This window comes from Hypomesus nipponensis, chromosome 8 (assembly GCF_054491055.1).
Source record: "Hypomesus nipponensis isolate SF chromosome 8, ASM5449105v1, whole genome shotgun sequence".
NCBI lineage: Eukaryota > Metazoa > Chordata > Actinopteri > Osmeriformes > Osmeridae > Hypomesus > Hypomesus nipponensis.
Genome location: NC_140368.1, coordinates 5,050,001 through 5,074,394, shown reverse-complemented (window position 1 = coordinate 5,074,394; position 24,394 = coordinate 5,050,001). Strand labels below are relative to the sequence as shown.

At 46.4% G+C, this 24,394-nt stretch overlaps 3 protein-coding genes across 5 annotated transcripts in view; 2 read left to right on the top strand and 1 right to left on the bottom strand.

Moving 5' to 3' along the window:
• chodl (chondrolectin) lies at window positions 1–4,789 on the bottom strand. The gene is made up of 8 exons (XM_084703481.1): window positions 4,588–4,789; window positions 2,314–2,489; window positions 2,055–2,215; window positions 1,566–1,723; window positions 1,413–1,463; window positions 1,206–1,292; window positions 993–1,089; window positions 1–150 (listed from the first exon to the last, which is right to left on the bottom strand). Exons 1-8 carry the CDS (start codon window positions 4,718–4,720, stop codon window positions 69–71), a joined length of 945 nt encoding a protein of 314 aa, XP_084559607.1. The 5' UTR covers window positions 4,721–4,789; the 3' UTR covers window positions 1–68.
• Window positions 4,790–11,247: 6,458 nt separating this feature from the next.
• On the top strand, window positions 11,248–21,027 carry LOC146274844 (uncharacterized; the record flags this gene model as incomplete). The annotated part of the gene is made up of 5 exons (XM_084703720.1): window positions 11,248–11,384; window positions 13,685–13,821; window positions 13,911–14,094; window positions 14,661–14,703; window positions 15,410–21,027. Coding segments are annotated over 5 exons (5,544 nt in total), but the record flags the coding sequence as incomplete, so codon positions are not given.
• A 750-nt stretch (window positions 21,028–21,777) lies between these two features.
• c8h11orf65 (chromosome 8 C11orf65 homolog) overlaps window positions 21,778–24,394 on the top strand; it is a 2,983-nt gene continuing 366 nt past the window's right edge. The window contains exons 1-11 of one of the 3 annotated variants that reach the window (XM_084703332.1): window positions 21,778–22,021; window positions 22,086–22,135; window positions 22,280–22,317; window positions 22,539–22,641; window positions 22,732–22,824; window positions 22,999–23,052; window positions 23,224–23,433; window positions 23,578–23,711; window positions 23,831–24,001; window positions 24,165–24,214; window positions 24,392–24,394. The exon at window positions 24,392–24,394 is cut by the window's right edge and continues 366 nt beyond it. In XM_084703332.1, the coding sequence (XP_084559458.1) occupies window positions 22,112–22,135; window positions 22,280–22,317; window positions 22,539–22,641; window positions 22,732–22,824; window positions 22,999–23,052; window positions 23,224–23,433; window positions 23,578–23,711; window positions 23,831–24,001; window positions 24,165–24,214; window positions 24,392–24,394 (880 nt within the window). In that variant the 5' untranslated portion in view covers window positions 21,778–22,021; window positions 22,086–22,111. The remainder of the gene's footprint in view (window positions 22,022–22,085; window positions 22,136–22,279; window positions 22,318–22,538; window positions 22,642–22,731; window positions 22,825–22,998; window positions 23,053–23,223; window positions 23,434–23,577; window positions 23,712–23,830; window positions 24,002–24,164; window positions 24,215–24,391) is intronic. The other 2 variants (XM_084703334.1, XM_084703333.1) reach the window with 2 other exon arrangements.

Genomic DNA, 24,394 nt, shown 5'->3' with positions numbered 1-24,394 from the left:
GAGAATTGATGAGTATGATCTTTCGGTGTGTTCTATGGTGTCTCAACTGGTGTGATGTAATTTCCGCTTCATACTTCTATACTATCTGATTTGGCAGACTTGGAGATCCATAGGGTTGATTGGTCCACGCTTGTTTTGGTCCGAGGTTGGCTACAGGAAACGGAAGACAGGAAGACACATTTGACATAAAACGTGATGCTCTTTCTAGGCTCTTCCTAGGCTTTTCCTAGCTCATCTTAATTCATATTCTGTCAGTGTTATAAATATTGGTGTAACAGGGATGCATGGCTTGGCCAGGAGTCAACAGCAATCACCCAGAATGCTTTGAATGCAGTCCAGGGAGTGTTTAACACACACACCCACACACAAGGTCCAACCCAGCCTCCAAGCCATCAGAAATATGTTAAAAAGCTATCACTTAGAGTGGTAGTTGATTTTGTTTTGTTAGTTTGTGTTGATGTGTGTGTGTGTGTTTGTGTGTACACATGTGGGTGTGTGAGTTCTGTATGTGTGTGTGTGTGTGTGTGTGTGCATGTGTGTAGAGATGGTTACAGTAGTTTAATATAATAGAGATGCTTGATTCAGTAGTTTCTCTGTTGTAAGTATACCATACTAGGGTCCAGATATCGACCCAAAGACCTCCATAGCCCCAGAACAGACACACACACACACATGCTGTACATACCCACATAAACACACAGGCACACTCACACAAACACACACACAGGTACAACAGCCATTATTTTAAATGAGCTTTGTGCTAACATGGCCTCTGTGTGCTCTGGCTGCCAACATGACTGAATCAGCTATATTCTCAAGGCAAACTGGACCGCTTTAGGATGACTGCTTGGCCATTAAAAAAGGGCCAACTCTCTCTTACTGTTGCCAGTCAGAACCAACAGAGATGGATTGCAGTGCGGGTGAGTTCAGAGAGAGATTAATTTAAGAAGGGGCGTTGTAATATAATCTTTATGTGATACACAGTCTCCTACCTCTTGCTGAACATCTGGAAACAGCAAGTCCCAGTTGCCACCAGGATGAGGAGCAGAAGTGGGATGGTGGGAATGATCACATACACCAGCAGCATACCTGATGAAAACACATGATATATAGAACTACAACTCCCATCACTCAATCACCAGAACCCTGTAGAACCTCTCCCCTATCCCCTACTTGTCTCCCCTGTCTCCCCCCATCGGTCTCACCTGTGGGCCCGGCCAGAACCACCTGAGGGGTGTTGTCCTCGCTGGGAACTGGCTGTTTCACCCCCTCTGTGTGGTCAGAGGAAATCTCTACGACACACACACGCACACATCATTGTAATACTGGGTAACTGTTGTTGACTGACAGTAGCAAGACAGTCAGAATGGTACAACACTCCAGCGCCAAAGCCCCAGGATACACCTCCTTACCTGGGTCACGAGGCCCAGGCCGGTCTCCCTGCTCCTTTACCAGGTGGCTCTCTGCACGGAACACAGGACAACAAGAGGGAGGTTGAAAGAAGAGTTGAGGGGAGGTAAGAGGGAGGTCTGCTACCATGAAGTTGTGTACAAGTGCTGGCATACCTGGCTCGTACTTGCAGATGAAGTTGTGCTTCATGTTGCATCTGTCATCGTTCCATTGGAACAGGTAAGCCCCGCCCAGACCCTGGAGTGCCGTGGGCTGGTGGTACATGACCACACACGCCTCCCCGCCACATGACGGCTCATCAAAGTACCAGTTCCTGGCGCACGTTATACATAACACATACAGGTGATGTGATAAGCTACATTGTCCTACCCGGACGTCACATCATCTGTTTAAAAACACATGACCTTACATACTTCCTTCTCTTCTATTGTTCTTTATCACACAAAAACACACACTAGTACCAGGTAATCAGGTGGCTAAGCGTTTAGGGAATCGGGCTGGTAATCAGAAGGTTGCTGGTTCAATTCCCCGTCGTGCAAAATGACATTGTGTCCTTGGGCAAGGTGCCCTACTTGCCTCGTGCGGGATGTCCCTGTACTTACTGATAAGAGTGTCTGCTAAATGAGTAAATGTAAATGTAGTACCTAAACTGGGAGACGCTTCCATCTGTCCAGTGGTAGAGGTCTGGACAGGAAGTGAAGCCACTGTGTTCTTGGTTAGTGTCTCCATCCACCCGTGTCAGACCAATCCAGAAGTCACCATCCTCTATGCTGTTACCGGCACCTGTGGAAGAGGTACACAGCTCCTGGAGGAGAGAGGAGGAGAAGAGGAGGTGTAGCTGTGCTTGCTTCTGTCTTTCTTGCTGTCACGCACACACACACACACACACACACACAAACACACCTGCAGCAGGTGCTCTATGTGTTTCTGTTCTGCAAGGCTCTCGATGCTCAGCAGCGATCCTCCGTCCATCTCACACGCCTGCCGAGCCTCCAGGAATGCAACACGGCTTGTCACGTCCCGGAAGTAGGCGATCTTGTAGCAGGGCTGCTCAGTCCCCCCCTCACACACCGTCTGACCTGGGGGGGAGAGGTGGGAGGGAGGGGGGGTGGAGCAGGTTGATGTGATTGTTTGATTGTCTTCCACCTCTACCTTTATCTCATTCTTCTTCTCATTCATACTATCTGGCTTGTTTACCTTTTATTCATCCATCCTCCATCAATTCATCCAGCCATTAGACCAGCCTCTCATTAACCAATCAGTGTGAGGGAAATCCATCTGACTCCTGAATATGCAGCCAATCAGACATGCATGTGATCAATATGTCCATCAACCGTTCAGTCAGACAGTCAACCAGTCAGAGAGTTATCTAACCCAGCAATAACATTCTCCTACAGTCATTGAGCTTCTTTCCTGAAAACAATACTGATCAACATGCCCCTGTAACGTCAACAGCATCAGAAACAGTACAGATCAGTTGATCAGTCACTGTGACTGACAGCGGGACACACCCTTAACGACTTGGCTTCCTCCCAGGATGATGTGGTCATCGTCTTCCCATTCCCTCTCCGTCAGTTCAATTTACCGTTAAACTTTTAATACTACCCCCCCCCCCCCACCACTACCTTGAACATATGAACCGCCTCACCCCACTGATGAACTACTGCCCAGTGCCCAATGATGTATACTATAGAACATGAACAACCAACCATCCTCATACAACACCCTAACAAACCTCAGTTCTTATCATGTTGATGTTAAACATGATTATAGTTTATACCTGGGAAGTCACCATTGGATATGGTGTCTCTGTCTATCTACAGCACATACACTGCTTTTACTACACACACACCAGCATCATGCAGCACCCATAAAGCTGTCTCTATAGATTTGTGCAAAGTGGGAGATCTGGACCATGTTTGGGAGTGACCTATAAAGACCAGAGAGGCCAGCACCATTAAGCAAGATTCAGAGTGTGTGTGTGCATGAGTGTGTGTGCATGAGTGTGTGTGCATGTGTGGTCTTTCATTGGTACTGCTTCACATGAGTATTTACATTTCCATGTTTGCGCCTGTGTATGGGTGTGTGTGTAGTTTTACTGTGTGTGTCTGTGTCTAGGTGTCTGTGTGTGTGTCCAAGTTTCTGTTTGTGTCTGCCTGTGGACAGGGATTCTCAGTGAATAACACCAGTGATTAATACATGGCCAGTTAAAGGGGCTTTAATAATAACATTAAGCCAGAACCGAAGGTACTTTAAATGATTGGCTGGACCGTGTCTGTTCTGCACCATCATCACTTTGGTTCTCCTGTAATGCAGCCAGTATCACAGACTACACACACACTCAGCACTTTCACCTTCCTCCATATCCCCCTCTGATATCGTCTCCCTCTTCCCCTCCCTCCTTTCATCCTTTCTCCTCTTCCTGTTGTGATTCCTCAAACGGAAACACTGTTTTTCATCCCAGTGGTCCCCTCCCTCTCTCTCTCCCTCTTTCCCTGTTTTCTGCTTTCTTTTCTCTCGTACTCTCCACCGTCTCCTCACTCCCCCTACATCCTGTCCTCATCTGACAAGACTTGTCATTCATCCATGTATTTTTATTTTCTCTTGCTGTTAGTTATCTCATTTTCTCTACCTCCCCCCCGAGTCCTCAATCAATCCTTCTTTCTCATCAGTCAATCTCTTTCCTTCTTTTTTCCAGTTACTCCTTCCACTCCTTACTGGGAAGACAAATGAAGAACTCAAGGATCCACCATCAGTGCAATGCTATCCTCATCCGCCCCCCCACCTCTCTCTCTCTCTCTTTCTCTCTTTCTTTCTCTCTCTCTCTCTCTCTCTCTCTCTCTCTCTCTCTCTCAAAAACGGTAAATAGTATGTACACTCTATTTTACAACCACAATAACCACTAGTCATTAAAACCAATAACTTTAAAAAAACTAATACACACATACAGACACAAATAGACAAACATCCAGAGCCCAAATTGTGGCTTTGAGGTTCTAAAATTCACCTTGTGCTAATATCGTGGTTGTTTTCGCACTAAAACCATGCTGCCTGGATAATAAAATGTATCTCGTCGATTCCTTTAAGCCAACCCGAGAATAATCTTCTGAACGGAATGTGCCAACCTATATCAAAACAACGTCCAGTCTTTTGAAAATCTGAAGAAAAAAAACTTACCACTTACAACTCGCGCGCCGTGGCAGCTGGAGGCCATCAGCAATACTCCCCACAGATATGTCAGGATGTTCTGTTCCGTGCGCGTCTTCGGAGATGCCATTATTGAGTTTAAAAATAACTTTTCAGCCGGCATTAAGTAACTCTTCCTTAGATCGGCGTATCCCAGTCTGCTAAGCTGCTAAAGTCGAATATGAACTCAGTCTCCCGCTTCTGAGGTTGTCATGGTTTCTTCAAGAACGTTAAAATTGTGTGCGCAAAGAAGAAACTCTTGTGACTGTGTTGAAGACGCTTTCTCTCCACCGCGCTCGTTGCTTTAATGACTGGGGAAAAGCGTAAGAGGAGCAAGGAGTCGCGCAGGCAGCCCTCCAGAGACTACAGTGGAAAGTGGCCCCCACGCGCTTTCTTATTGATCTTTCTTGCCACACGCTCCTCTCTTGCGACTGGCAGGGTCCCTCATACGCTGCCTACATACAGGGCCACAGCTGTAACCTCGCACCCCACACGGACTATTTCATTAAGCTTCGCCCCCCCTCGAAACGAGATCCATAAGCGAGAAGTCCAATTATGGCGTATTTAAAATGGGATGGTTGTATCATAACGTTCAAAGCCAACAAGCTTTACAAGCTTGTAAACCAATTTCGCTGACAAAATAATTGAATTGGCCCAGCATGTAACTCATTTTAAAAACTCTATTATTTAACTATTTGCAGAGATTTGATCCAACAGGCTCTCACAGACAGATCTCAACCCTAAACGTTATGTTCAAATCGCATGAGCATACCCTCATCATTCCATTCACTTACTATATTTTGTGATGAAGATTAGAATCCAAACACAAACGCACATACACTTACACACACATACACAGGCATAAGTTGTTAATTGCAGACAGTGGTCAGCTAATAGAAAAGAGGGGTGTCAAAGGGTCAGAGGTCATCTCTCTCTCTCATAGACCAGCCATGGGTCAATCAGTTTGCCTTCATAAACCAGCCGCACATCCATGAACCATGAAACAAATAATAATCTATTATAAAACATGTTTTGTGACTCACAGAAAAAAATCACAGTTATGGCTGTCTAGTTTTTAAACTCTGTATACATTTAATTCTCACACACACACCTCTAGACTGAAACGGAACTATACATGGTTTTCTGTTCTACTGTTGTGATAGTCAATTACACTGTCTGAGACATCATCTTTCATTCCTTCTTTCTCTCTCTTTCTCGCTCGCTCTCTCTTCCATCGATCTGACACGATGGTGCCTGAATGTTCTGGGCCAGCTGCTGTTAAGCATGCAGTAATATGCATCGACACAAAAACTGCTATTACTTAATTTGCTGTTAGCCATCGATCGGTTAAACCCCCCTCTCTCTTCTTCATCTCTCCTCTCTCCTTTCATGGCACATTTTCATCTCTCCTGTTACCTTCCCCTCCATTACACCCCCTTCTCCTTTACCAGTCTTATTCATCCCTCATTCATCTCTCTCTCCGACCCCCCCCCCCCTTCAGAAGAGACTTTTGTGGCCCATTGGTGGTTAGTCTTGTGTTCAATAAAGACATTGAGACATTATCAGACACATTATTGATGGAGACAGCCTGCTATTACAGAAGACATCCTTACTATTTCCACCAGCATCATCTTCATAACAGTCTCCATCATCTTTATCATTATCCATCTCCGAGAGGATATAACTGTAAGCAAAGCAGAGAGGAAATACCAGAAAAGATAAGAAAATAAGAAGTTGAATTAAAGGGAAGAGTGTGAAAGACTGAGACAAAGAGAAAGTTGAAGAAAGGGAGAGAAAGAGGGATGAGGAAAAAGGAGAGAGAAAGTAGAGAAAGAAGCGTAGTGTCATGGTGAAAGGATAGGTGGGCGAGGACGATAGTGTTTAAGTGCCGTTGGACAGAAGAAAGGCTAGCTTGCAGAAACAGCAGAGCGAAACGAGCAATGTCCAGGGCAGCTGAATGGGGTCCTGCTGAAACGGCAGTTTCAAAGGACCCGCTAAGATTAGCCAAACGCCAGAACATCATCTTCGTTAAAGTCTTCATTGTCCGCTCATCATGCTAGTCATGTTGCTGTAGAAGGCCTTTGTCTGGGCTCCGCTCACTCTCTCCCTAACTCTCTACCTCTGCATCACACTCACCCTCATCACTGCTTCCTTCATCCTTTCTTTGACCAGACTATAACCTTGTCCCTCACCATCTTGCTACAGCTTGTCCCCAGACTGAATAGCCCTCTCACTAATTAAGTTTCGAAACAACTCTGTCTTCTACGACAGTTTTATTACCTCAAACCTCCCAGTCCGACAGAGAGACACGGGTGGTTGGGGCCACCCCAAACCCTGAATGATGGAGGGGGGACAGGGATATTTGTGGTGGTGCATGTATGCATAGTACATGAAACGATATGCTTCTGTTCCATGATGTAACCACTTCCTGCCCTCCTGAGCATGTCTACAGGTTTGTGCATTTGTGTTTATCTATAATCTGTTTATGAGAGATCAAGAAGGATAGATGGAGAAGGATAAGGAAGTGCTTGTGTATGTGGGCACTGTCCCGGTCCCCTCCCCCTCCCATCTCCTCCTCCACCCCCCAGATTCATAGCACCCCTCTAAACTCTGGGTGACTGAGTGACCCTCCTCTGATTGGATTAAAGGCTGGTTGTCGGGTGATGTGGGATGGAAAGAACACTCAGAAGAAGAAGCAGACATCCATTAGATGGACAGAGGAGAGGAAGAGAGGAAAGGAGAGAGGAGGAAAGAGGAAGAGGAGAGAAGGGGAGAGTAGGATAGAGATAGATGGAACGAAAGGTAGAAGAGAGATAAGGAGAGCAGGACAGAGAAGAAGAATGCAGAAGGAGGAGAAGAGGGATGATGGGAGAGAAAAGGAGAGAGCAGAAGGAGAACAGAAAGGAGGAAAGGGGAAAGAATGGAGGAGAAGAGTGCAGGTGAAGAAGAACAGAGAAAGGACCTTCATCATTCATTCCTATACATGGCCCCAGTGATGATGATGACCTGGGTCCTATCATATTTCTGTTAACCTACTTAAATAGCTGTGTTGTTACTCAGCACAATATCATGTTCCTCTGGTGAGAATGGGAAAGCATGGGAACGTGAGAATGTGAGAATGTGATTGGTTTAAGTGTCTGGTAATTTGTTTTATGCACACCTGCTAATGGACATGAGCGCGCACACATGCACTAGCACAGACAAACACAATGTAAGTCAACCAATGTGCTTACAGTGTATACAGGTCTATGCAAAAGGTACCATCAGGTAGCTGATTTAATATGAAAGAGAGAGAAAATATGTGTGTGTATTTAGTTGATTATTTCTACTGTTTACAACCCTTACGAGTCCCTGTGGACAGAGACAACTCATTCCCCTTCAGCTCATCACTTAAAGAGGTCAGCCACTGATCCCACACACACTCATACACACACAAACACACACAAACACACAGTGGTTCCCAGAGGGGCCGTGTAGTGTTCTATAGGGTGACATCAGCTGGAGAGCAGACGCCACTGCGGAGATAATGGAATCTGTGATTATACCACAAACCACTGGGGTCAGGTCAGCAGACCAATAAACACACGCCCAAATAAACACACACACACACACACACACACACACACACACAGGTATGCATGCTAAAAGAATCAGACATATAAAAGACCCACACCAAAAGGGGAGAGATAGTCCATAAAAAGAAGAGTAGAAGAATGAGAAAGAGAGCACAAGAACAGAAAATGCTGGGATTTGGACAGACATTGAGAGGCAGCCAGACAAGTCTCTCCAAAAGATAGAAAAAGGAGAAAATACAATAAAGTTTGACAGGAAGCTGGCAGTTGATTGCCCCTGTGGTGGGTGAGTGGAGGGTTGCTGGTGTTGCTCTGGGTGAGCTGGCGGGCTGAGGCGGCGGGAGGATTTCTGCCCAAATTGCTCTATTTCCACAAATGGAGCCGTATTGATTGGTCTGCATACATCTACCCAGCACAGATAATCTGTTACTGCCATTCTGCCTCCACCAGTCACCACTTAGGCCTAATTACCCAGAAGTCAATACTGCTGCTAGGAGGTTAACCTCTTCCTGCCCGATTGGATAGATTGCCCCCAAGTCAAGAAGCAGGAAGAGAACGAAGAAAAGAGAGGAGGACAGAGTGAAGAAGAGAGAGAAGAAGATAGAGATTGACAGAGGAACAAGGAAAAAAGAGAAGGAGTGGAAGGAAAGTGAGAAGGGAATGGGGAAGGGGAAAGAGAGGGATGGATAGAGAGAATGGAAGGAAAAGTGAAAAGGAGATAAAGAAAGAAAAGCTCACAAGGGAGCAAAGAAGAAGAAATAAGTAAGAAAGATAGATTTATTTGTGAGTGTAAAAGTGACTAACGGTGACAGAAGTATACTCAGGATCCCTGGGGCTTGGGAGACACACACAAACTTACAAACACCTACACATGAGGGGGGAAGAGACTGATTCTGAATGTTACGACTTAAATTCAGCCTGTTACTTTCTCTACTGGTTTCTCTTTTCAACTCAATGACCCTTCTTCATTACTCCCTGTAAATTGCTATTTTTTTTTCCTTTTGCCCCCTTTTACCCCCCCCCCCCCCCCCCAACAAGCCCCGCACTGAGACATTACCCAGGAACACATCACTGCATTTCCATACAGTCATAAAAGCCATCAATTGCTCTTAAGACCATAACCATTGACTCCATCTTTCTTTATCTATAGGCGGGTAAATGTATGGTGATGCTTCAGTTAGGGCACTGATAATGTTAAACGGAGGACTACCCTTATGCTTTAATGCTTATGTATTACCGAGACAGAATTTTTCATCCTAAGAAAAGGTGATAATATGACAGGAAACAAAATCGTAATACACCCACACACAGGCACCAGTAATTGAAGCCACATAATGAAGCACATCTTCCACAAGACAGCAAACAAACAGGTATTTAACAAAACCACAACTCCTACATAATGAATGTGTTTGGTGTGTGTGTGATTGTCTGTGTGTGTAAACTTGTGTGTGCACCTGTGTGTTTCTCAGCCTCAGTCAGTCACACAACACATTACATCCAGTTTACCCATCAGAGTGATCGTGTCTGTCTGATTACCCTGCGTTATTGTTGTTTTAGTCTGGCTATATATAAACTCCATTATGCTAACCACAACACAACATGCTCTGAATGGCTCCAGCTCAATGTGTTCTCTTTATAAATCAATTCTGGGTTATGAATTGGTGTTGTCAGAATCACCATGGGAGATTAGAGTCTGTTCAGAAGGCCTGGCTGCCAATATGTCTTAGATGACAAGTAGCTTATAAAAAACATGTAAAGCTCTGACTGTTTTTCCGACAGAAAAGACAAACACACACATGTATAAAACTCAGAATGTGTATTTACACACAGTGTGATATATTACACAGTGTAAGTACAAAACCCCAATATAAATCGTTGCAAAAAAACATCAGTAGATTAACTTTAAAAGTTCATTTGAATGTGTGTATTTGTTTGTGTGTGTATATGTTTGTGTATGGGTGTGTGTGTGAACACAACCCTGGGTTGATGGTCCCTAAGCTTCAGTCTACTCCCTTGGTTATAAGATTAATATGAGGCTAATTATGAGTGTGTGTTGGTGTGTGTGTGTGTTTGTTGGCTCCCTTGAAGAGCTAAAAAGCTGGTAATGTATGGCTTTCAGTGATTCAACACAAATAATAATTAGCTTTCCTCTGTATGGTCACACACACATTTATATACACACTTATACATACAGTACCAGTAAAAAGTTTGCATTGATTATTTCTTTCTAAATCTCATAGAAAAATGATATATGATATAATATTTACAGCGAATGTTATTCATTTCTCACCCAATATTTACCCTCAAATAGACGTTTCATGTCCCCAAAGCATGTACGCTGACATCTAGTGTTCACAAAGTGCACTGCACGTTACGTGCAAGATTTGGCCATCCACTAGTAGCCTAGTTTAGGCTCAGATGATATGTGGAGATGTATGTGTTCAGAATAGAGTATTTATAATGCAGGCTTATTCAATTAGACCTACTTCATAACATTTGAGCCATATTGGTCATGAGGTTGATATATTCGTAAAGCTGTGTTTGTTAACTGCCTAATTGACCTCAGAAGTATACTTCGCCATTTGGACTTGAGGGGGTTTGCAGTCGATGATACAAAAACAGACAAACTTTCAGGAATGGATGATTCCTTAGTAGCCCAGCTTATAGATGTTGTATGGCAGATGGATAAAGTTATAACGCAATATTTGCCCAATGTCTATCTGGAATCTGTTCATTGTTGCTCACGGTGGAGGTAGGCTACAATGATCACGAAAAGAAATGACTTGTTTCCCATCACCTTATCACTGTCGCTTAGTAACCTTATCTCGTGATGATCAACAGACACGCCTCCCATTGCCCTTTGGCCTTTACGTGGAACTTAGAACCTGCGCACCTGCAATGACATTCGAGGAACGGCCGACCGAAGAGCTCGAGGGTCAAGAAATAATGTACGAGCCAGTGACACCTCGCTATGAGGTTTTGGAATTCCGAACATGTGTGTTAAAATCCCTCAGCACCCTTTTCTCGACTGGGTGTCAAGGCTCTTTGTTTAGTCGTAGAGGGTTAACGGGGCGATACACAACTGGCTCCGCCAGGTAAAATGTCAACACGTGACGCGGTGGATTCTAGAATTCCCAGCATTGACTGGGAGGAGACAGCAGCGCGAGAAGCTCCAGACCAACGGAGAAAGAGAACGGAGTACGACTTCTGCACAAGGTAGGAACTTTGTTTTCAGGGGGTAATATTGTAAGCTACTACTGTATTTTGATATCAAGCGGCTGTTGGATGTAGTTGATTGGAGTTGGTAAAACTAAGAAAGCTTTAATGAAATGTATCTCCTGCGGTGACTGTTGCCGTGTTCCGTGTATCACTTGTAGAATGTGTTGTCTTGTGATATGTCTAAACAAAATAGACATAATTCTCAGGAGCATCAGGAGTTTAATGTAACGCTACACATAGTTCAGCTGTGGTTCCAGTAACGAGCTCAAACATGCTCCCCTCAAACTAACTTTACCAAGATGACAGTGTTCATGCATGCTTACAGTTCCATTCACATGGAGCGAAACCTTGTCCTAATCCCTTCACTTAAAGATCAATAAATCTGCCTCTTTAAACAAACTCCGGTTTTAAGGTGGGGTTTGGAAAACAGTTATGGAACTTAGCTCTGATCACTTGGCTAAATAGTTTTCGTAAAACAACTCTTTGTTTTAAGACAGATCTTCAATCTGTTGTGCATGTAAATCATTTGAGACTGTGTTGTTTGGTGAGGGATACACATTACTATTTGAACTCTGTACACACCCACATTATGTAAGAATGTTGGCATATATGCGCACTCACCCCTCTGCTGTACTCTCATACACACCACTGCTGGTCCTGACCCTCTCTTCTTCTTCTGTTGTCATCAAAATAGGATGACAATGTCCACTCCCTTAACGGTGAGATATTGGATGGATGAACGCTTACCACAATTACACATCACAATGTGTAATTCAGTGAGAGATCGCAAGGAGCTCCGACAACAGTAATAACAGGCTCTTAAAAAATCCCTAGTCATCTTTCCTTTCTGCTGGCCTGTCATCTGGCTATGGTTATGACAGGTGTGACCTGTCACCTGGTTATGGTCACGACTGCGAGGTCTGCTCAGCCAGTGATTTGTCTCTTTCATTCCTTAACCAACCCTTATCTATATCTGTCCTCCCAACACTATCTGTGGGAATTAAGTGCTATCAGAATGGTCCAAACTAAATATTTGTCGCTTTTAACAGTGGGAGTGGGCCGGGCCAGCTGGGAGTGTAGACCTGATGAGGTCGACATATGAAAGTCTGCAGTTCTTTATTTATGACTAGAAGTGAAGGGCTAAGTGAAGGCTCCACCTACAAGTTGTCTGTCTTTTCTTCTAGACGTTGATGCATGAATGTGATGTTGTGATCTGTCTTCCCTAAGGATGAAGGGAAGAACAGATTGTGTGTGTGATTAGTGTGTGTATTTGTGTGTCTGTGCGTTACGGGTAAAGGTTAATCTAGAATATGTCTCTCTATTGCATGTCCCACCATGTAAGTCAGTTATGTTTAAAGAGCAATCTGCTCTGGGGAAGGGAGGGTGTAGCTGCAGTGGGACAAGCCTGGCTATACACCCTGCCAGAGAGAGGGAGAGAGGGAGGGAGGGAGGGAGGGAGGGAGGGAGGGAGGGAGGGAGGGAGGGAGGGAGGGAGGGAGGGAGGGAGGGAGGGAGGGAGGGAGGGAGGGAGGGAGGGAGGGAGGGAGGGAGGGAGGGAGGGAGGGAGGGAGGGAGGGAGGGGCTGTACCATATGAAAAGAGAGAGAGAAAGAGAGGAGAAGCGAGAGAGAAGACAGTAGACAGTTGAGCAGATGATGAACACAAACTTTAAAGGATTACTTAATAATACACGTCATTACACTGTACTTGAACATGTAATTACACAGTGATAATTGTAAGATATGACAGCCATCTGCTTGGTTTTCCTGTGGGTTCTGTTGACACACTACAGAGTGATAAACATAAGACTGGAGGGTGAGAAAGAGAGAATGTGTTGTAGATGTGTCACAGCTGGTAGTTGTGGAAAATATCTGAGTTGTCTGAACACAAGAGAAAAAGGGAGGATGCCTGTCGTGTGTGTGTGTGTGTGTGTGTGTGTGTGTGTGTGCGTCTGTGTATGTGTGTGTGCGTCTGTGTGTGTGTGATTGGGCGTGAGATTGTGAAGAGAATGGAATTGTTCTGTAATCTGATTTTATCTGTCATGCATTGGCAGATAGACATATCTTGATAACAATGAAAAACATTCTATGGTTATTATTTTTTGAACTTCTATTGTTCATAGGCGTAGTTTTTTTCCTGGGTTCATGTTGCCAGCCAGATACTAATCAGAATGCTTACAATGACATAATCTGAATCTAATGTAAACTAACAGAAGCGGATCAATTCCTAAAATGATTATCTGAATCTGAAGCCTGGAGCTAATGGCCATTTGTATGTGTTTGATTTGTGGTTGCTTAGGCAACGACAGGTTGTGAGTCAGAGTGGAACGTCGGGGGGCCTTGTTCAGAAGGAGGAACGCCATGGGAACCAGACCAGGACTGGCCAGGAAGTCGACCAGTCACATGACAACTGTAGGAGAGGAAGAGAACTCACAGGTGATACACACAGACACACACACACACACACTCAAACACGCACATTCCCACACAGGGGTCTGCTATGTGTCTGTGCTGGTTCCATCCAGGTTTGACTGTTGGACCGTCTGGTAGCCTCACACCCAGAGTGGGGCAGGGGGACGGTCATGGTCCATCTGTGGTTCTGAACAGGAAACAGCTCCAGACCAGGTTCACCTCCTACATCTCCTTAAGATTTCCACCCAAACGCAGGAGGAAGTCTGACCTCACAGAACACAGACCAGCAGTACTTAGGTGAGACATAAAGAGGAGAGTGAAACATGAAGAAGGACAGACAGAATGTGTGTGTGAATTTTTGTAATTTTTGTAAGCAGCACATGGATCAGATTGGAGGTGGTGCCAGGGGAACTTCTCACATCCTGTGTGTGTGTGTTTACAGGCAGAAGGAAACAGAGAAATTGAGAGAAAGGCAGGAGACAGTGAGAGACAGACAGACTGAGAGGAGAAGGTAGATGGAGACAGACTGAGAGAGAAACAGAGAGGAGGAATGTTGCTAGTCCTGTATGTCCATGTGGGGAAGAACATCTGAGGACTATAATGTTGAAAAACATTAGCTAAAGGGGTGTGTGTGTGTGTGTGTGTTTGTGTGTGTGGCAGTATATCCAATTTCCTTCAGTATGTTTCACCTGTGTTTGCTTTTCCTACACATACTTAAAGGGCTGTTGTGAAACTGTTGTTTCAGGTGCTTGTCTAGTTTATGTGTTAGTTTTGCATTCTAGATTATACATTAAACAAGAAGGGTATTCTGTTTTCTCTTTCTCCCCCCTCTTCTCTTTCTCCGTCACCCGTCTCTCATCCAGGTGTTCTGTCCCAGGCACCGCAGGTACCAGGGGGGTCTCACAGGTAGGACTCACCTCTCTGTAGCCTCATGACCATCTAGAGGCTGCATTCATCATTTAAATGACATCACTGTCAGGTTATGAGAATGCCTGCTGACTAAATGACATCACTGTCAGGTTATGAGAGTTCCTGCTGGAGACTGAACCCCCGACAACCCCCGTTAGACAAAATGCTTTTCTAATGATTTTTTTACCACCAGTTCCTAGTTATGAAGTAGTTGTCTTTGGAACTGTACTTTCGTTTAATAGAACCAGTTTATCAGGAGGAGTGACAGGGTAGGAGAGTTGAGTCCCAACCTCAGCCTCTACCCCAGCCTCTGCCCCATTCTCAGCCTCTACCCCAGCCTCTGCCCCATTCTCAGCCTCTGCCCCAGCCTCTGCCCCAGTCTCAGCCTCTGCCTGAGCCTCTGCCCCAGCCTCTGCCCCAGCCTCTGTCCTGGAGTTAGACTGAGCTCAGGACTCATCTCTGTCACAACAAGTGAAACCTTTCTGTCGAACATAGGTGATCAGGCCATTTGTTGACACAGGGAAACTATTAGGCTCACTCAGTCAGCAGTAGCTTGAATACACTGCAGCTATGGCTGCTGACACAATGGTATTGGAATTTCATTTATTTGAGCATCATGTTTGCTGATGTGATGTTTAAATTTAAGAACACTTACAATTATTTAGTGTCAAAATTTGACTAATTTGATTCAAACCACTCTCAGCAGGTCAACAGAATAATCCCTCAACCTGAGCTTTCTGTGGAACCAGTGAGCCACCTATTATCATTGGAAAAAACCTCCCATCCAGTCCAAGACGATGTGGCCACGCCCCCAACAGGAAGTGGATATTTGACATTAGACCAGAGACACACTCCTTGCCTTGCCTTCGGACAGCAGAGGCAGACAACAGACAATGGAACCACTGACACAGACCCAGCAGCTGTAGAAACACAGAGCCTTGAACCTCCCACCACAGACACACAGCAGCTCCAACCCACTGACACTCAGAAATGTCAACCTACTGCCACAAAAAGTACTGTCGACGCAGTGATATCGTGTGTCTCTTCTGAACCAACCAACTTAGAAAGACTAGACTCTAGAGGAAGTGACACCCCTGTAGCAGCGACCGCATGCACGAGCTCTCCAGGGGTAGATGAGTGTTTGGGTAAAGGGTCTGTAAGTGTTGTGACCCGGAACTATTCAGACTTAAACTCTTCAGGCGTTCCAGCCCTCCCAGCAGCCATGCTGTCCTCCACCGTGGTGTCGGTGCTCGCCCCAAACTGGGCCACACGCCGACGACAGAAAAAAGCTGAACAGGAAGCCCAGGGCAGCCAACAGGAAGTGATTGAGGGGGGAAGGCTTTCATCGTTGCGTAACACCCGGGAGGTAACCTCTAAAACTATGAGAGAGCCAGCGGGAGAGAGGGGGTATACGCCTGGTTCTCCATCCCAGTGGAGGGCTCCTTCTCTGGGTTGCGCTGGAACCCTGAGCAGTCACGGGGATAGTACCAGCCCCGTCTCTCCCATCTACTCCTCCATGGTATCACAAACTGACGCCTTACCCCTTTCTCGAGAACATCATGCACAACAGGGGATATCCCAGGCAGGCCGTTATGGAGACCAACTGTCATTTCTGAGCTCTAAACCGAAAACTAGTAGCCTGCTTCTTTCTCTTAGAAGGATCAATTCTGCTGGCCCCACCCACTCAAAGACAGTCCCTCCCACTCTGTCCAGGTCAATCAATGATAGAGCTGCAGGGTCATCTGTACCACAGTCCTCTTCAGCCTCAACCAATGACGGCGAACGAGAGAGGTCAAAGTCCCTCCTTTCCTCATCTTCCACCCCTTACAGGACAAAAGAGAGGTCTTGGCCCCATCATTTATCAACATCCCCCAATCAGAGAGAAGCAGACACATCTACGTCACGCCTTTTTTCAACCTCACCCAATCAGCAGGAACCTGAGGCTGCCTCCTTCTCCAACCCCTCCATGACCTCTAGAGTGTACCCCACCCCTTCCTACTTCCCTAAACACACCACCCTCTCCAGCGGCCTAAAGATGCTGTCCTCCACAGACCTAGAACTGACCCAAGAGGATAACCTCACCTCTTCCAGAATGTCAGACTTCCTGACGAGACCCCTTCCCAGGGGCACCCAGCTTGACTCCTCTTCCTGGAGCAAGAATATGACCAAGGACCAGAGTTTTTCTAGCTCAAGCTCTCCTCTTCGCCCCACAAACAATCTCAACAACAAGATAAGTGAAAACAAAAACAATATGTTCCCTTCCTCAGACTCTTCTAATAAGACTGTGCAAGGAATACAAGCCAATATCAACTCAACCTGGAACCCTCAAAGCACCAACAACACAAACAACTACTTGAGTCAGTTAGGTCATAATGGAAACCTCAGTAAGTTCCCAGACTCATGTGCTAACACCCCACCGCTCAGACTAACTGTGACTCGTCAAGAGCCTGGGGACCAGCACTCACACGCTCACACCTCTCCCACACAGCCCACAGACACACAAGCCTCACACACACACGCTTTGTTTCAGAGTCACCAGGATCTCAGTCCTACAGACACCCCAGGCGAGACGCTGGTCCAGAAGCCTCGCAGTCTGTCTAATGTTTACCACAGCACTAGGATGAGCAGCGCTCTGAGACCCACTACATTCAGCCGTTCCACCGTGGACCTGAGCAGAACAGAACCAGGACTGGACCGAGGACATGGTGGACAACATCTCACTCATGGTCTGGGGTCTCAGCTCCACTCGCACAACCCTGGACCTCCGCTCTCACAACCCTTCTTCTCCTCCTTCCCTGCCTCCTCCTCCTCTCCCCCAGTCCCCTCCAGCTACGCCCCCCGTCCCGGTAGTTTCATCCCCTTCTCCTCGGGACTTGTCTCAACAAGCCTCTGCTCCACCGACCGTTCACTTTCCCCTGGCTCTTCTTCCTCCTCCACCCCTCAGCCCCTCCTTCCTTACCATACCACACCCACAAACACGAATACCACTTCTCAGCCTTTCTCTCCCAACAACTCCCACCCACCCTCCCTCTCACCTAACACTTCCCATACACCCAACAACTCCCCAAGCCCCCCTGACGTCCCACTCTCCCCACACAGCTCTCTTACCCAGGGAATGAAACTGCGCCCACCAGTGGAGCCCAGGGTGTTGGCGTCACGTCCCATCTGGCAGGAATCAGTGGAGCTGCACGGCGGGGAAACTACCACCAGGGGGCAGCGTTTTCCCCCTGGAAGCCCCCCAGGCCTCACCAGCCCCTTGCCCCCCTCTAGACGCCTCCGGAGCGTAGAGGGCCCATCCATCTTCGCCTCCCTGCGGTCGGGGAGTCCCTCTTGGGCCACTTCTCCTCTATCGCCCCCTGCGGCCCGCAGTTCCAGCCTGTCAGTGTGGAGGGGGGGTAGAGAAACACAGTGCCCCTCCCACACCTTTCCTGACTCTGCAGGAAGGACGGAGGGAGAGACAGAAAGGGAGGGAAGAGAGAAAGAGGGCAGGAAGAAGGAAGAGAAAGTGTCTGCTGGCAGCTCTTTAAAGTTCACGTTTGACCATACTGGGAATGGTGGAACAATACCGCAGAGAAAGTTCCCAAAGGAGAGCACTTCTTCCTCTGCCTCCAATGCTCCTCTCTCCCTCCACTTAGACTTTGGCAGCAGGTCCAGCAAGTTCAGCCCCCCTCCCTACCAAACACTCAAGGCTAACTCCCCAACTCGCACATCCCCAACCTCACCAACCACTTACCTCTCTAAATCACCCTCTAAATCCCTCTCCCCCTCCCCACACTGCACTTTCCCCATCTCTCCCCCAATCTCCCCCTACTCACCCATCCTCACTCACAAGCGGACTAGCTCGTGGGACCGTTCAAACGATGTTGTCACAGAGAACAACCATGCCAACAACAGCAATAACACTGCCCAGACCATCCAAGATTGTGTGGCTCTCCACTCATTACGCACAGAGACTCATGTTGATGACATCACTAGTCCCTCGCCTACCCCTTTTCTGTCTGCCAATGTGGACAAACCTCTCCCACCCTCTGCACGTGTCACCGTCGTGGAGACGCTGGTCTACAGGATTCCTTCCTGTTCCTCCAGCGCCAAAGATGGCGTCCAACTCACACACTCCTACTCCGGTCTGCAGGCTCCGTGCACTGTCATCACCAACTCTGACCCCTTACAGATAACACACTGCGGACAGTCGACCGGAGGAATCAGCTGCCAATCACAGCAGAGTTCAAATGACAGCAATGCATTAGGTCAACAGTGCCCTCCCACTGGTCAGATTAAAGGTAACCTGTTGGAGCATACTGACAAAGGATGGAGAGCGAGAGAGATTCCTTTTACTGAGAAGAAGAGTGAGAGAGAGTGGAGAGAGAGAGACAGTCCCCCTGAAGCCCCACCCCCCAGCCAGGGCAACAGAAGAGGACTGTTCAGAAATAAGAAAGAGCGAACGGCCAGCATCACTCCTGCTGCTACGCTAGCTAGAGGGAGAAAGACCGCCCAGACTGAGAGAGACAAGAGAGATAAGACAGATGTAGAAAGGAAAGAGGGGGAGGCGGAGAGAGGAGAGAGGGGACACGAAAGAGACAAGAGGGGGCTGAACAAGATGGACCTGGTCCTCCAGCGACTCAAACAGACGTTCAACATCAAATGGCCAAACGATGAGCTCCAGTCGCGACGGAAGAGGACATCCCCTCCGACCTCTGACCCCAGCGCTGCCCCTGGCACCGAGGTCACCTCCGAGATGAGCAACAGGGGACGTGGGCAGGGGAGAGACAGCAGTAGCTCTCTCCAGTCCTCCTTAGCCCAGGGGAGCAGAGGGGAGGGAGGAGGTGAAGGAGGAAGAGGGGGGGAATGTGTCCAGAATGACAGAGAAAGGACAAGACCAGACATTCCCCCAGAGGGAACCGGGACTGGACATTCACAATTCGGTTTGTTGAGACGTCAGGGTGGGGATCAGAACAGACACTGGTCCAGCATGATAGACCTCAGTCACCCAAATCCACACAGGAGCCCCCTCTCCTCCCCCTCCTCCCCCCTCAGTAGTAAGGATCGGGGGAGTGACAGCGTGTTCTACAGCCCCACGCTGCAGCCCAGATGGGGGAGGAAGAAGGCCACCTCCTTCTGTGAGTCAGGGGAGGGGGAGATGAAAGGCCAGGAGTCAGAGGTCAGGGGTCAGGGGGGTGTTCTGGCCTCCTACTCGTCGTATGCGGACCTGAAGTACGGTCTCGCGGCAGGACGCTCGATCTCTGTGAGTTCTGTTCTGTCCTCCAGACCCTCCGGTCCTGGACGCATCTCCACTGGACCAGGCATGGTCAGTGTCAGTGACCTCACTGACCTGTCTGGCGGCAAAGGGGATTGGTTAATGTCCAATAGGAGTGGGTTCAGATCCCTGCCTAGATACAGCACCAGGGGCTTAGAGGTTACCTCCCCAGGCCAGGTGCGCTCCACCAGCCTGGACACCTCGCACTTCCTGTGGGACTCAGAGGGTCCCCTAACCCCCCCTCTGACTCCTCCCTCCAGACGGATGTCTCGCTCCCCCGGCACTTCTCCCTCCTCCCCCCCCTGCTCGGCAGGGGGCGGGTTGTCACCAGACAGCCAGGCCTCCAGGGGGCGCCTGCCCTCCAGGGGTTATGTATCCAGCCTCTCAGCCTTCAAGGAGTTGGATGCAGACTCGGATGCCAGCTCTGACACCACCACTGACGACGAGTATTACCTAGGAGATGGAGACGCTGAGAAGGAGACAGAACTGTGAACTGGTCTCCTTGTCTCCTTTCCTAGTCCCTTTTTCTTAAATTAGAAAGTAAAGAAAGAGAACTGACTGATTCACGCTTTTTTAGCTTGAAAGAATATCAATAGGAAGACGACATAGAACTATACCAGAACCAACCATTTAGGTAAACCGTAGTAGCCGATACATACAGAGAACCTTCTTGAGAGACAGTTTAAGTGAGTTAAATGTTACTAAACAGGTTAAATTAAACGTTAAATGGAACACCTTGGTGCCACCAACATCACCAGTATGCTTTTATCGGCTGACATGTCGTAATTGACTATAAAGTTTCTGTATAGTGAAAATCCAATGGTAGTTCCACCTAAATGCTAATGTAGGGTAACATGATCTGAGGTTTCTTGCTCTAAGGGGTAAACACTTCTCCTGTCGGCTCTCGTCTTTGAAGCAGCTCCAGAAATATGTATTCCGCAATGTCTGTTCTTAAAAAAACAATACTGGTGATAATTCATATTTCACCGCTTTATAAAAGTGAGTCAGTTGGTTTACTGAGGATGTTTTACAGACGATTTGAGAATAAACATAAGCATATACAGCAAGTCTCTTTAAGTGTTCATTACTTTTGTCATTACAACATCCCAGAATAAGCTATTGTTTAGTCTGGCTCCACAACTCACTAATGATCTGCCTTTACCAACACTGATGAGAACCACCTAACTACATTCCAGCATTTCTAAAGAAGGCTTTAGTGACAATATCTGGATAGTAGGTGTAATTGGCTCTTGGAACTGTGGGAGTCTGGGTGGGGCCAGTATTTTACATTACACTGATATCATACAAAGGGTGTTTTCACAATCTTTCAATAGTATGAATAGAAGTGTGACAAAGACACTTATCAGTAGCCTATGTGGCATTGCACAGCCTAAAAATCTATTAGGGTTTTTCAAGATGGAAGAAAGGTTTCTTTAAGTTTTAATTAGGCTTAATAAATTAAGGAGACTCCTTTGTCTCCTAACTCCTCGTTTGTCTGTTTTCCCATGACTTACAGGAGGAATTATGTGTTTTTAACGTCTGTAGTCTGCTGGGTGTGGTGGCGATGTCTTTCAGAAACAACACCCCGATGTGAACTCGTCTCTGTCAAACGAAGTGTGTGCGTGCGTGCCTGCGTGCAAAAATGAAAACAAATGTAGGCATACTCCGTTTTCTGATTTTACAAAAATGAATTTGCATGGGATACCAAACCTTTTATACATAAATACATATATCTAAGGTAATCAAAAGAGCACAAGTTATATAATCATCATAATCAACATTGAAACGTTGAAAACACTAGATCTCCCCATGTTGCCTAGTAACCTCATTCCTGTGGCCTAATATTGATCTGCTTTTTTTTGTGTCCAAACATGTCGTAGCTTAGCCACCTCTAGGATAGCCTATAGCTAGGGGGCTATTGTAAGAAAATATAAATTGTTACAGATTAATTGTGGGGGACCAAAAAGATACATTATTAAATAAAAGATTTAGGACGTCTGTTATAGTATTCTTCGATTAAATGACATTTCCCCAGCGCAAATGCCCGGTGGGAAAATCCAGGTAAGTTTCCGCACTGCCGGACTCAACGACCGAAATAGCCTTTTTAATTTTATGTCAATTTCAGGTTCAACTATAATCACCTAAACAAGGATGAGCAAGACCTTGACCTCACCGGCACGTCTCTATATTTTCTTCATCGCAACAAACCTTGATGCATTTTCAAACTGTTGTGTGGTGTCCATGGTAATATAGGAACTACTAAAAGTAAGCTACTTTCTACGTACTTTATCACCGTTCTATTTGTATGATTTTCTTCAGGAAATGGAAAGAAAAGGAACAGAATTCCCCATAGACACGTAAGGCATCTTCTGACATCATTGTAGGACATTGATTTTCAAAGAGGTATATCATACATGATTGTTTACCATATCTTAACCCCGTTAAATCTAACCCAACGATGTGCCACCACCCCTTTCTAACTTCCACAATTTCTGTCCATCTAAAAACTCTTGATCCCCACACACCATGTTTATATCCCACCACTCTTCCATCATCCTCTTTCCTACCCCTCTGTTAGTGTTCCCACAGCATCCCCCCTTTTCTCTGAGGAGTTGGAGAGTCATGATAAACTGTACCAGCATTCTGCATGCATCATACAGAGAACCTGGAGGAGACATGTGGTGGGCACACACACACATGTATATTGTACACACACACACACACACACACATGGGTGCACACATAGTTCAACGTGTCCTCTACGTCTGCAGGACACACAAGTGTTTAAGTACTTCAAGATGCTGGTGAGCTTCCGTAACCGAGGCGATCCTCGTCTATTGCTCCGGTCCATCAATCCCAGAGAGGTACAGCGATGATGACATCATCCTGGAATGACCCACACTTCTGGTTCCTTACTAATCCTCAAGAAATTGAGAAAGGCTGTTCATGCTATTCATTGTGAGAATGATCCTGACTCTTACAGGCCAATTAGTGTGATAGGGTGGTTTTATTTAGATTGTTGTTTTGTGTTGTGGTAGGCGAACATGCTGGACGCTGCAGCTGGGGCATACATCAGATTCAGACTGGGAGGGGTGAGGTCACACCAGCTCACCACTCTTAATTGGTCAATTGATATGAATATCACTGTCAGTCAATCAGTGTCTCTTAGTAAAAAGTCAGTAGATGGACAGGGTCATTGTCAGCCAATCAATCACTCAATCAATCACTGTTCATTTCACAAGCCTCTCTGTGTCCCCCTTCAGATCTCCTTCCCCCCCAACATCTACTACAAGATCTTTACCCATCGGCCTATTGTTGACATGTGTGCCAACAGTCCCAAGGACTATACCCATCCAGGCACCAAGAGGCCCATTCCCCGGCAGATCCACAATGGCCGGGCCCTGGTCCTGGACAACCAGAGCGGCTGGTACCGCCGGGTGGAGAACAATGGCTGGAGAATTCTTTGTGGCAAGGTCTGAACCAAAATCAGGAGGCAGCTGTTTGCTAGGCCAAAACGATGTCATGTCTCCATACTAACGCACACTGACTAACCAACTGTCACAAAATAATTAATAAACTGACTCTAAATGTTATATCTGTAATATATTTTTCTGTAGATTGTGCTCCTGGGTGACATCATTGAAACAGAGACCAGTAGCAGGAAAATACAGTTCCACCACTCCAAGCTGCAGAGGAGACAGGATGTGGAGAAGAAGAGGAGGATGAGGAAGATGGAGTGGTTCAAAAAGATGTGAGTCTTTTCTTCTGACTCATGTCCCAGTTCTGCCTGTGTATATATATATATATATATATACACATACATTTAATTAAATGTGTGTCTGTAACCATGTACGTGTGTGTGTGTGCCAGGTACAAGCAGGGCTCCCTCCATGCTCGTACTCAGCACCCTGAGGCAGCGGCTCTGGTAGAATGCTCAGCCCAGGGCATGATGGATGCCATGGAGACGCTGGGGGCCAATCACATTGTTGACTGGGAGGTGGATGAGCTGATTGAGTGGACCAATGCCCTCAACTTTGATGAGTATGCTTAAAAAAATTGAAGACATTTTGTAGCATTGGTAGATATATTCCCTAAGAGTATATATGTTGAATTACTTTATGATTCAAAACACATTATTAAATACTGTCCCAGAAATATTTGGAAATGCAACGTGTTGACATAAAAACTGTGTTCATGTTTCAAGGTACATAAGTGAGTGGAGAGATCAGGGAACCAGTAAATACTCTAGTAATGGTAAACCCCTATTTCTAATGTTTTTGTGGAACACATTCTTCAGACTATCGTATCAGCTGGAACATTGTTTAATACTACCACCTACTGGCCAAGTAGTGCAATAACAATTACTTCCTCATTGGTTTTCTGTTCCTCCTCTTTCTCTCCACACTTCTTTGCGTCGTCCAACCTTAACAGATG